This window comes from Macrobrachium rosenbergii, chromosome 12 (genome assembly GCF_040412425.1).
Source record: "Macrobrachium rosenbergii isolate ZJJX-2024 chromosome 12, ASM4041242v1, whole genome shotgun sequence".
Taxonomy (NCBI): domain Eukaryota; kingdom Metazoa; phylum Arthropoda; class Malacostraca; order Decapoda; family Palaemonidae; genus Macrobrachium; species Macrobrachium rosenbergii.
The window spans coordinates 20,933,974-20,945,500 of record NC_089752.1 but is presented as its reverse complement, the minus strand read 5'-3'; the positions used below and the strand labels follow the sequence as shown (position 1 = coordinate 20,945,500).

Genomic DNA, 11,527 nt, shown 5'->3' with positions numbered 1-11,527 from the left:
CATCCTATGGATATTCCTCTTCGAAAAATGAAAATAGGGAGACAACAAATAGGGATAATATTTGTTTGGTGTTAATGTGTAACTTATTAAACGGAGTCCAAGTTAAGGTAAAAACAGCAAGGCCTGGTTTCAATGCAAATTCACTTACTATATTGGAAAATCTGTAATAACCTTTAGCTAAACGAATGTTAGTTTCTGCAGGTAAGTCATTCTGCTCAAATTGGGGACATCTGAATTCTGCTGAATTTGGGAACACCTGACTGAGCATCGATGACATATTTATCACCAGTTTTGTTTAAGTACTGTACAATCATCAAGGAATAGTTCCAATTCGGCCTGAACAAAATACACCGCAAAATATGTACTGAACATTAAGTACAGTACAACCGTCTAGGAATACTTCCAGTTCGGCCTGAACAAAAAGCACCACACAATATGTACTGCACATAAAGTACTGTACAATCATCTAGGAATAGTTCCAATTCGGCATAAACAAAATGCTCAGCACAATTTATACTCTACAATGGTCTAGGAATAGTTCCAATTCGGCCTAAACAAAATGCACCGCAAAAAAAAAATGTACTGCACATTAAGTATTGTACAATTGCTAGGAATAATTCCAATTAGGTCTAAACAAATGCACCACACAATATGAACTGCACATTAAGCACTGTACATCATCTAGGAATAGTTCCAATTCGTCCTAAACAAAACGCCCCTCACAATATGTACTACACATTAAGTACTGTACAATCGTCTAGGAATAGTTCCAATTCGGCAAAAAAAAACTCACAGCACAATATGTACTGCATATTAAATACTGTACAATCATCTAGGAATAGTTCCAATTCAGTCTATACAAAATGTACCGCACAATATGTACTGCACATTAAGTACAGTACAATCATCTAAAAACAGTTCCAATTCATCGAGAACAAAATGAACTGCAGAATATGTACTGCACATTAAGTACTGTACCATCATCTATGAATAATTCTAATTCAGCCTAAACAAAATGCACCGTAAAATATGTACGGCGGAATTAAGTACTGTACAATCAGCTAGGGGATGGTTCCAATTCGACCTACACAAAATGGCCCACACAATATGTACAGCATATTAAGTACTGTCCAGGCGTCTAGGAAGAGTTCTAATTCGTCCTGAACAAAACAGACTGCACAATATGTACGGCACATTAAGTACTGTACAATTACCTAGGAATAGTCCCAATTCAGCCTACAAAAAATGCGTCGCACAATATGTACTATAATACATGAATTACTGTACAATCGTCTAAAAATAGTTCCAATTCGGCCTGACCAAAATGCACCACACAATATGTACTGCACATTAAGTACTGCACAATCATCTGGGAATAGTTCCAATTTGGCCTAAACAAAATGCACCGCACAATATGTACCGTACAACCGTCAAGGAATAGTCCCAATTCGGCCTAAACAAAATGCACCGTACATTATGTACTACACATTAAGTACTATACAATCATCTGAATAGTTCCAATTCAGCCTAAACAAATGCACCGGACAATGTGTACTGCACATTAAGCACTGTACAATCGTCTAGGAATAGTGGCAATTCAGCCTGAATAAAATGCGCCACACAACATGTACTGCACATTAAGTACTGTACAATCATCCAGCAATAGTTCTAATTCGGCCTAAACAAAATGCACCACGCATTATGTACTGCATATGAAGTACTGTACAATCGTCTAGAAATAGTTCCAATTCGGCCTAAACAAAATGCACCGCACAATATGTATTGCACATTAACGGACTTGCACTGTGACCAATATTCCCCAACAAAACCGGCATTAAACGATCGTTATGAAATATGCACAGTTGCTCAACCAATGTATTTCTCTGGTATATTTGAATTTGGAATAACCTGTTGCGGTACCATTAATGACCTGTTTCGAAGTTGGTATCGGTTATTTAGCACTTGGGGCAAAATCAGAGAATTACAGACTGCTTATATATTTATCAGGGTCACAAGCAACAGCTAAATTAGGGCTTCCCTAACGCCTCCCTACTTCCCTTTAAATCTAGCACTGCTGAGACGTTCTTTTTCAATTGAAGTTGCCTATTATTTGCAAAAAATGATCAAACATAATTTCCAGCACTCCTCTTCTCACCATTATTAACTTTTCCTTACCATTTTCTCTCTCCCAACCTTATGTACCTTCTCTCGCAATGACGCTTTTCCACTGTTGGACCATACACACTCACTATCAAAGACCTTTGATACCAGTTACACTTAATTTCAAATACCAAATTCTTGGACTGACAGAACTGTACGATTTCATATACTCATATACCTGCAGCACTCCTGACACACCATTTAGTTTATGATGCTCAATAACTTATGACTGTTATTTCCTTCATCATTCGTCCTGACATTGAAACAGTAACCACAACTCTCAGTCACTTCAAAGCAAAAATCTACATGACGCACTGAGATTCAGGAAACACAGATCCAGCGCTCCTTATTCAAATGATCTTTTGAGCATTTTTCTGAAGCTACTTTATGTCCTTGTCAGAATTATTAATGTATGTAAGGCATTGCAATCTTTCTAACCATGTATATTTGAAATCTCTTCCTAATTTGTATACAGAATTGTTAACCATTCTTCAGGTGTGAGAAAATACATCTGACCATATACAGGTGTCACGTTAAGTGATGGTTTTGCGGGAACTGCTGGTTCCCCGCTCGTTCCCTTTTGTGGATTGCTGCCTCCTTACCTTCAAGTTTTTTTTTGTTTTGATGTTTTCGTCAGTGAGCTGCCGTTTTTCTTGCTTCAGTCGGGTCTGGTAGGGCAGCGAGAGTAGCGCAGTGGCAGCAGCAGTAGTTTTTTGAGTCGACGTTGGTCGAGTTTATGAGCAGCAATTGGAGCACGCCTACGCGGAGTGCACGTCGCAGAGGGGGTGGAGTGTGACCATGAGTAGTCGATGTGACCACGAGCTGCTCATCTTTGATGACAGCGTGAGGCTGTCCTGACGTCTCCATCGGGTTTTCTGGTTGATGGGTTTTTGTCCCGTTGCTGCAGCTGAGGGCTGTCTTGGTGCCCCTGATGGAGGACGTATGTTTGTTTTTTTTTGCCTGCTGTTGTTTATTTTTGCCTTTTTTTTTAGCTACTTTTGTTTATAAAGTTATTGTTTATTTAACTTGATTTTGTTTAGTGCTGCCTTTTGGCTTTTTTGTACCTATGGGTTTTATCTTTTTACCAGACCTGACTCACTTGTAAATACTTGCCTTAATAAATCAATATTAAGCTCATTTTATTGTTTTTGTTGTTTTCTCCTCCTTTGTTTGTTGCATCTGCCGTCAGTCATGACAGCCCCGTCCTGAGTATGTTAAAGAACCTGCATACCGGCCCACCTGGGTCGTTACAATGGCGACCGTGACAGGATGGCTCTGTTTTGGCTGCCAGGGTTCTGGTGGCATTGAGGGGAGTATGAGTGTAAAAAAAAATAATTTTTTTTCTTTAGGTGGGAGGTGTCATCAGAGTGATGGTTTGCGGGAACTGCTGGTTCCCCACTCGTTCCCCTTTTGTGGATTGCTGCCTCCTTACCTTCCAAGTTTTTTTTTTTTTTTTTTTTTTTAATAGATTAACCTTAACTCAGTCTAGGTCACCACTCATACACCAGCCTGTAGCGCCTAAAAAACGGCTGTGTTGTGCTGCAGACCCCGTGAGCCCGTGACTCTATCTAAGACTATGTACGACAACAAAGAAAGCTTACACAGATCAGATCCAACCTTCACACAATGCATCAAACATAAACATCCAACCAGAACAACCTAACCGAGTCACAAAACTCAAGAAAACAAACTTTCACAAATTTTAAACAAAAGAAATTCATGTGCACACATATCAACACAATATACCAAAAACTGTTTTTATACAAACCTTAGGAGAAACGAGCAGGTCAGCGTGCACGAGGGAGGGGAGGCAAACATTTCAAATTCGTGAGAGAGCGTCAGGAATCTTATTTTCAGACCCCTTTATATGTTTAATAACCAGCTTGAATTCCAAAGCAAAGAGCCCAACGCAAGATCCTCTGATTGGCTCCTTTCATACGTTCAATGAAAACAAGCGGATTATGATCGGTCCAGATCTCTATAGGAAGAGAAAAATTAGTCACATAAGGTTTGTAATGCATCAGGGTACGGACCAAAGCAAGAGCTTCTTTCTCTATGGTTGAGTACCGCCTTTCAGCCGGCAACAACTTTCTGGCTAAAATAAGATATAGGGTGTACCCTCACCTTCATCATCCCTTTGGAAAAGGACACCACCAATGCCAATGTCACTGGCATCAACAGCTATTATATAAGGTTTCTGGAAAATCTGGGGAAGTCAAAATAGGTTTAGAAATTAGAACTGTTTAAGCTTAAAAAGCTTCCTCACATTGATTAGACCAACAAAACTTTGACCCTTCTCTAAAAGTTTAGTAAGAGGCTGAGCAAGGTCTGAGAAATTTCATAGGAACCTCCTGTAGTAACCTAACATACCAAGAACTCTTCTCACCTCTCTAATATTACCTGGCCTCTTCAAATTAATAATAGCCTCGAGGTTAGCTTGTTTCGGAGCCACCTGACCCAAACCAACCTCGTGACCCAAATAACAAACCTTAGCCTTACCAAATTCCTCTGATGTCAAATGCTACTTTTCCGCTTGCAAGAGTTCTTGACCTGTCAGAGATTTTGTGTCTGTAAATTAGAATACCTCGAGCCTGCCTCTTACTCTCCACCTCGTTATACTGGTGACCCCGAAGATGACTGATGCTGCCACCACCAGCACCAGCCCATCCAGCAACAACACTGCAGCAGCTAGCATCCACCTACTGCCCTTCACAACCCACAACCCAGAGGCCTGGTTCTTCAGAGCAGAAACATCTTCAGGTCTAAGAACATCTCCTCTTCATCCTGCAATGCTGATGCCATCCTTGAGTTCCCGCCAGATGAGTTCTTCGAGCAGATCGTAAAATGGCTCGCCAACCAGACAATTGTCACTTACAAAACGCTGCAGGCCCAACTAAGGTCGTGCTTCAGCACGCTGCCCACCCACAGAGCTCGGAAATTCCTAGACAATGTAGGGGCAGCAATAGGAGACCAGCAGTAGTCTCGTGTCTACAAGCAACTGTGGCGGCTAGTTACAATCCCCGCCACAGACAGCCACCCAGGGACTACGTCGGGCCTTGTGAGAGAGGTCCTACTCACAAAATTACCCCGCCAAATAGTCACAGCCATCCCCAGTGCATCAATCATGGACCTCGACGATTTCTTGAAGACAGTCGACGCCATCCACCTGGCACAAGTCGACAGAGCCTACACAACCACCCAGAGCTGCAGCAGCCCCACAGCCACAGCAGCAGACCGACACAGAGATGGACAGTGATCCAGAGGGCCCCTCTGCCCCATACACCACTACTGGAGCTCCAGGTGGAAAAACAAACCAAAATACAAGCCCAAAACAGAAGAACGTCCCAAAGGCATTCGCTTCTACTGCTGAAGGTTCGGGAACGAAACCCAAAAATGTGAAAATGATTGCCGCATGTCAAAAAAACAGCAAAATGGTAGCAAAATAAACATCAGTAGTGGGCAGAAAGGTTGCCCCGTAAGAGAAACCACGCCTGCTTTCTGGTGACTTTCTTCCAGGTACAGGCAAAAAGACTCAACGTGTTTTTTCATCGTAGATGAAAGATCAAATACAGAGTTACTGGTCAACACTGGCACATTCAAATCATTTGTGCCAGTTAACCGCACGGATGCCTCAATCAAACCCCCAGCACCCTACAGGCTTCCACAGCCAGTGGAGCCCGTGGAAAATATACGGGAAAAGGACCATAAAGTGTTGTTCGGCAGGAAGCAGTACAACTGGACATTCGTCTCAGCAGATGTAACAATCACACTTTTAGGAGCAGACTTCCTAAAAGCCCACAACATGCTGGTAGACATGGAGAAACAGCAGCTGATCACATGATCCACACCTGTAGTCCCACTCACACTGACTCCAGCACCTGAGATAAGTCACCTCCTACAGGAGTTCCCAGAGGTATTTAAGGATGACCTGCAGCACAACCTGACCAGACCCTCAAAGCACCACGTCCAGCACCACATAGTCACCGAAAGTCCCCCAGTGCATGCCTGTTTTAGAAGTTTGGCCCCAGAAATACTCGCTCACGCCAAAGAAGCTTTCCAGGACGTGGAACAGGCAGGAATGTGTCAAAAAGCCTTCAGCCCCTGGGCATCCCTCCTACACATGGTACTAAAACCCGATGGCACATGGCGACCCTGCAGCAACTACTGGAGACTGAACATCAAGACAGTACCTGACAGGTACCCACTGCCGAACATCGCCGACATAACCAGACAGATGGAGGGTGCCAAAATATTTACAAAGATTGACCTGTTGAAGGGATACTTCCAAGTCCTGGTCGCAAAGGATGACATAGAAAAAATGACCGTCAATACCCCCTTCAGAACATACACCTTCAACTACAGCTGCTTCGGCCTTCGGAACTCAGGTGCAACCTTCCAACGTCTGATGGACGAAATCCTGGACAACCTACCATTCTGCATTATCTATGTCGACGATATACTGATATTCAGCCCCGACATCAGACAACAGATGAGAGATGTCAGGCGGGTCCTGCATATACTTAAAGAAAATGGACTTATTAAAGTCCAAAAAGACCAATGTGAATGGGCACAACCAGAGGTGGAATTCCTGGGCTACCAAATAAGCCCCAACAGTGTCAAGCCCCTAACGACAAAGTTCCAAGCAATCACAGACTTCCTAAAACCAAGAACAGCCAAAGCAGTCCAAGAATTCATGGGAATCTTTAACTATTACCACCATTTCATACCCAGCTTTGCTGAAGTAATGGCCCCAATATACAATTGCCTAAAAGGAAAACCTAAAAAACTATGTTAGTATGAAAACATGATAAAGTCTTCACACTAGCTAAAAATGCAATCACCTCTGCTGCCACACTAATCTTTCCTTTACCCCATAAGTCCTTCACCCTAACGATGGATGTGAGTAGCACAGTGACGGGCGTGTTACTTGAGCAAGACACAGGCGATGGTCATCACCCGTTGGCATCCTTTAGTAAGAAGTTATTGCCAGAAGAACAAAAGGGTGCTAGGACCGTTCGTTACTGGACCGTTCGTCCCCGGACACTTCGTTACCGGACATTTTGCTACAGGACAGTTCGTTATTAGGACCATGGCTACCAGGCCATTACGCTACCAAGAGCTTTTTTTTAGATTTGTTGTGAACTCATATTTTTAATTAGATAAATGTGATAATATAATAATAATAATAATAATAATAATAATAATAATAATAATAATAATAATAATAATAATAGTTTTCATTTTTGTTATATATAATAATACAATAGTGATACAACATATTTATTATAAAATTGAAATATTAAAAATATTTACTGTACTAGTTTGGTCATATATTAGTTTAGTCATGTATTATAAAAATAAAAAGAAAGTTTTATTAATATAGCTTCAAATTATGACAATAGGCTCGAAGAAAATCCATTTTACATTCAGGGTTGTAGCGACTAATAACATTAGAACCCTCTGCTCAGAGTTCATATACTTTCTTTTCTTTGAAGGTAGATTGCGCAATTGCACTTATATGATTTTTGTTCTCGCTAGTCCTTCTTCGTTTTCAAGGCATCAATCAATTTCCATATATTTGGATGGAGCTTGTAACTGAAGTTCTAAGAGAGCTATGAAAACCCTCTAGAGTTGTTATTTGTCCTGGGCATTTCATTGACTGTCCTCTGATACACATTCCACAACTAGCATATAGAAACAAGGGTTCTAGTTGTCTTCTCCTTGATCCCCGGCCTCGTTCCACCAATGTAATTTGTAGAAAAGTACGTAAAACTATTTCTTCTGGAATTTCATTATCATCGATCAACTCCTCAACCCCTGAAAGAACGTCATTTGGCGGTAAAATGCCAGTGCTGGGAAAACAGCGCACTTTAAACTAAATTCATCGTCTTGATGATATCGTTCCTTGTACCCTGCTTGAACTGTATGTTTTAAACATTCTGAGATAAATGAAATAAACAACAGCTAACTTCTGTTTCTTGAAAAACAGCCTTCAGTGAATTAATGACAGCCTTTTCAAAATCAACCACAATGCGATCTGGCTCATGATTTCATGAGGTCTTTAATTACAGAAAAAGGCGCTTGTAAGTGGCTTTGGTTTTATCAGGTAGTAGTGCAAAAAGTCAGGGAATACTTATGTCTTTAGTTTGTATATGCAGCGTATATAACTGATAGTATATAATTGGACAACATTTGAATGTTCCATCACCTGCCCATACTTTAAACTTTTTCAAATCATAAAATCCATCTGCAGATGCAAATACCAAAATCCTTTCGAGATCGTCTTCGCCACACGTCATATTGCAGAAATAATGACCCAGTTCTCAGTTTGGCGTAGTCTTCAGGAATCAGATAACCATGCCTTACTTGTGGAATTGGAGGAGATTTATTTTCCTTTTTGCCTCCATCGGCGTATATTACGACTTATATTTGATGGACAAGGAAGTTCAGCTATAGCACATTCATGCAAATTCTTTAATTCAGTAGCAATCAAAGTACGTGAAGAGTCCTGGGTTCCAGAGCTTTATCTTTGATTTGATTGCTTGCACATTTTGCATTTACAGAAGAAGCCGTGGTAGTATGATTGTGTTCACCGACTTCCTTTATTATTACATAATCATCCTCATCAACGTTTGTGTGCACTCTTGCTTTACACGTCGATTTTCACACATCCAACATTGTTTTGTCCCATCACTATTTTCCTTCTGCTTACAGTATATGTAATTCAAATCATCCACCAACTTGATTTGTTTTCTTCTGGATTCAATCGTCCTGGGCATCTTGACTAAAGGGTTCAGTCACTTTTAAAAAAAGAGATACTTAGCAAATGAAATACGTTGGTTTAGTTACAGTAACAAAGTAAAATGTATAATAGTATCCAGTATTTAAGTAACAAGGTAAGATGTATAATAGTAATTATGTTAACAACTATTCAGTATTTTCAAGTTAGGAACTACATTAACAAGGTGATCAACATTTAATTACAAAAATAATATTAGACTAAACTTTGACCTTTTGTAGCGTAATGGCCTGGTAGCGAAGAGGGTCCTAGTAACGAACTGTCCGTGGCGTAATGTCCGTAACGAAATGTCGGGTACAAACGGTCCAGTAACGAACGGCCGGACACCGAACAAAAGTACTCCACGTTCAACCGAGTTACTGGCAGTTCACAGAGATATCCACCACTTCTGACACATGCTAGAAGGACAACAATTTGTGGTGCAGACGGGCCATCAGTCACTGGTACATGCCTTCACCAAAAGTGGAGATGGGTGGTCAGTAAGAAAGCAGTGTCACCTCTCGTCATCAGCAGAACACTCCTGCACCATCAGATACTTAAAAGGCTCTTCCAACAACATGGCAGATGCCCTTTCCCGAAGCGCCATCAATACCATCCAGATCAGGATATCATATCCTGAAATAGCATCAGCTCAGAAGGATGACATGTACCTACAGCGACTTCGGTGGGAGAACCCTGCCCTTATGTGGAGAGACCTATCCATCAATGACAGAGAGACAGCCTCGCCCATACCTATCACTAGGATTGAGAAAGAAAGCCTTCAACCTCACTCACAACTTGCCCCACCCATCAGGCAGATTCACCGCCCAAACCCTGTCGTAGCAGTACATCTGGTGGGGAATGAAAGTGGACATCAAAAACTGGGCGAGAGAATGCCTCCCATGCCAAACATCAAAAATAACTGGCACACAGGGATGGGGATAGGAGAATTCCAGACAACACAGCGACGACTGGTCCACATCCACATCGTGGGAACTGTGCCCCCCCTCCTTGGGGCACAGGTATATCTTCATGATCATTGACAGGAACACCAGATGGCCAGAAGCAATACCTGTAAGGCAGAAGACAGCAGAGTTGTGTGAAAGCACTAATAGACTGGGTCAGCAGGCATGGAGTACCGCAGTACATAACAAGCGACAGAGGAGCTAACTTCACCTCCACCTTATGGAGCTCCCTCACCACCAGCCTCGGGACAAAAACTTATTCACACAACAGCACACAACCCAGAAGTGAATGGCATGGTGGAGCTGCTGCACCGCTCTCTCAAATCAGCACTCACCACGAGATGTCAAGGCCTGAGTTGGGGAAGGGAATTACTCTGGGTTCTTACTGGGATTAAGAACAGCTCCGCATGCAGCTTTCAACGTATCGCCGGCAGAAGCACACTACAGCCAAGCATTGCCAATACTGGTAGACGTTTTTTAAGACACGACAGGGTCCACTACTCTTTCAGACATCCATAGAGCATTGGAAAACATCATGCCGGCAAAGACAACATATGATGTAGTAAGAAAAGAATATGGCCCTGAAGACCTTAAAACAGCAAAGTATGCATTCATAAGAATAGACACATACAAGCCCCCCTGCCTCTCTCCAGCCTACTTGGGACCAAACTGCAGAGAGAAAGCGTATTAGCTGGCAGTGGACAGGAAAATCACCTGGGCCTCAACCGACAGATTAAAACCAGCCTATATCCCAGACTGAGACCCACTCCCATAGGCTTACTTTCGTGGGGAGGGAGTACTCTGAGGTCCAGAGCTGTCGTCGGCACCCTCAGGGCATCCTCACTTCAAAACAAAAATGTACATGAAGCACTGGGACTCAGGAAACAGATCCAGCGCTCCTGATTCAAATGATCTTTTATGCATTTTCAGAAGCTACTTTATGTCCTTGTAAGAACTGTAATTACTAATGTATTAAAGCATTGCAAGCTTTCTCATCATATGTATTTGAAATCTCTTATTAATTTGTACATAGAATTGTTAACCATTCTTCAGGTGTAAGAAAACACATCTGACTGTATATAGACGTCCCTCTGATTTCCTCTATTGTCAGATGCTACTTTTCCGCTCGCAAGAGTTCTTGACCTGTCAGAGATTTTATGTCAATAAATTAGAATACCTTGAACCTGCCTCTTACTCGCCGCCGAGTTATAATCCTTGCCAACATTTCCTTTCTCTTCGATTTCACAGAGCACTGTAAAATACAATTTACTCGCCTTAAGGGCACCGCTATTATATACAAGTATTTCTTCTCTTCTGTAATACATCCCAACACGATTTCAGTTCCTGTTAAATACCATCCCTCTCAGTGTATGCGTTTTAACAGCACCCAATTATTCAGGATGGTACAGTTTTATTTCCTGGCATCTAATACAGAAAGCACGTACTCTGACGCGAAAGTATATTCCAGGGTTTAAAAAGATATTTGCAAACAAATAATATGTGAGTTCAATTTATACACTTTCTGCAAAGACAATGACTCCAGACATTAAATCAAAAGCTAGACAAAGATTTAAAACTATGTGGCAGCTTAAAGTCACTATCTCAGCATACGAAGTAAGGATGA

General features: G+C 41.6%; 2 protein-coding genes across 2 annotated transcripts; both read left to right on the top strand.

Annotated features, from left to right (window-relative positions):
* Positions 1 to 5,004: 5,004 nt before the first annotated feature.
* LOC136843971 (uncharacterized) lies at positions 5,005 to 9,351 on the top strand. The gene is made up of 5 exons (XM_067112988.1): positions 5,005 to 5,555; positions 5,677 to 5,968; positions 6,062 to 6,901; positions 7,039 to 7,173; positions 9,181 to 9,351. Exons 1-5 carry the CDS (start codon positions 5,005 to 5,007, stop codon positions 9,349 to 9,351), a joined length of 1,989 nt encoding a protein of 662 aa, XP_066969089.1.
* Positions 9,352 to 9,354: 3 nt separating this feature from the next.
* Positions 9,355 to 9,981, top strand: LOC136843970 (uncharacterized). The gene has a single exon (XM_067112987.1). It carries the CDS (start codon positions 9,355 to 9,357, stop codon positions 9,979 to 9,981), a length of 627 nt encoding a protein of 208 aa, XP_066969088.1.
* The last annotated feature ends 1,546 nt before the right edge of the window (positions 9,982 to 11,527 follow it).

What these genes read in the sequence shown, in the direction of transcription:
- LOC136843970 (XM_067112987.1), top strand. Translation starts at nt 9,355, where the DNA reads ATGCTAGAAGGACAACAATTTGTGGTGCAGACGGGCCATCAGTCACTG.
- LOC136843971 (XM_067112988.1), top strand. Translation starts at nt 5,005, where the DNA reads ATGGCTCGCCAACCAGACAATTGTCACTTACAAAACGCTGCAGGCCCA. An exon ending in CGGGAACGAAACCCAAAAAT is followed by an intron (nt 5,556 to 5,676) that starts GTGAAAATGATT and finishes ACTTTCTTCCAG; the next exon opens with GTACAGGCAAAAAGACTCAA. An exon ending in TAAAAGCCCACAACATGCTG is followed by an intron (nt 5,969 to 6,061) that starts GTAGACATGGAG and finishes CACCTCCTACAG; the next exon opens with GAGTTCCCAGAGGTATTTAA.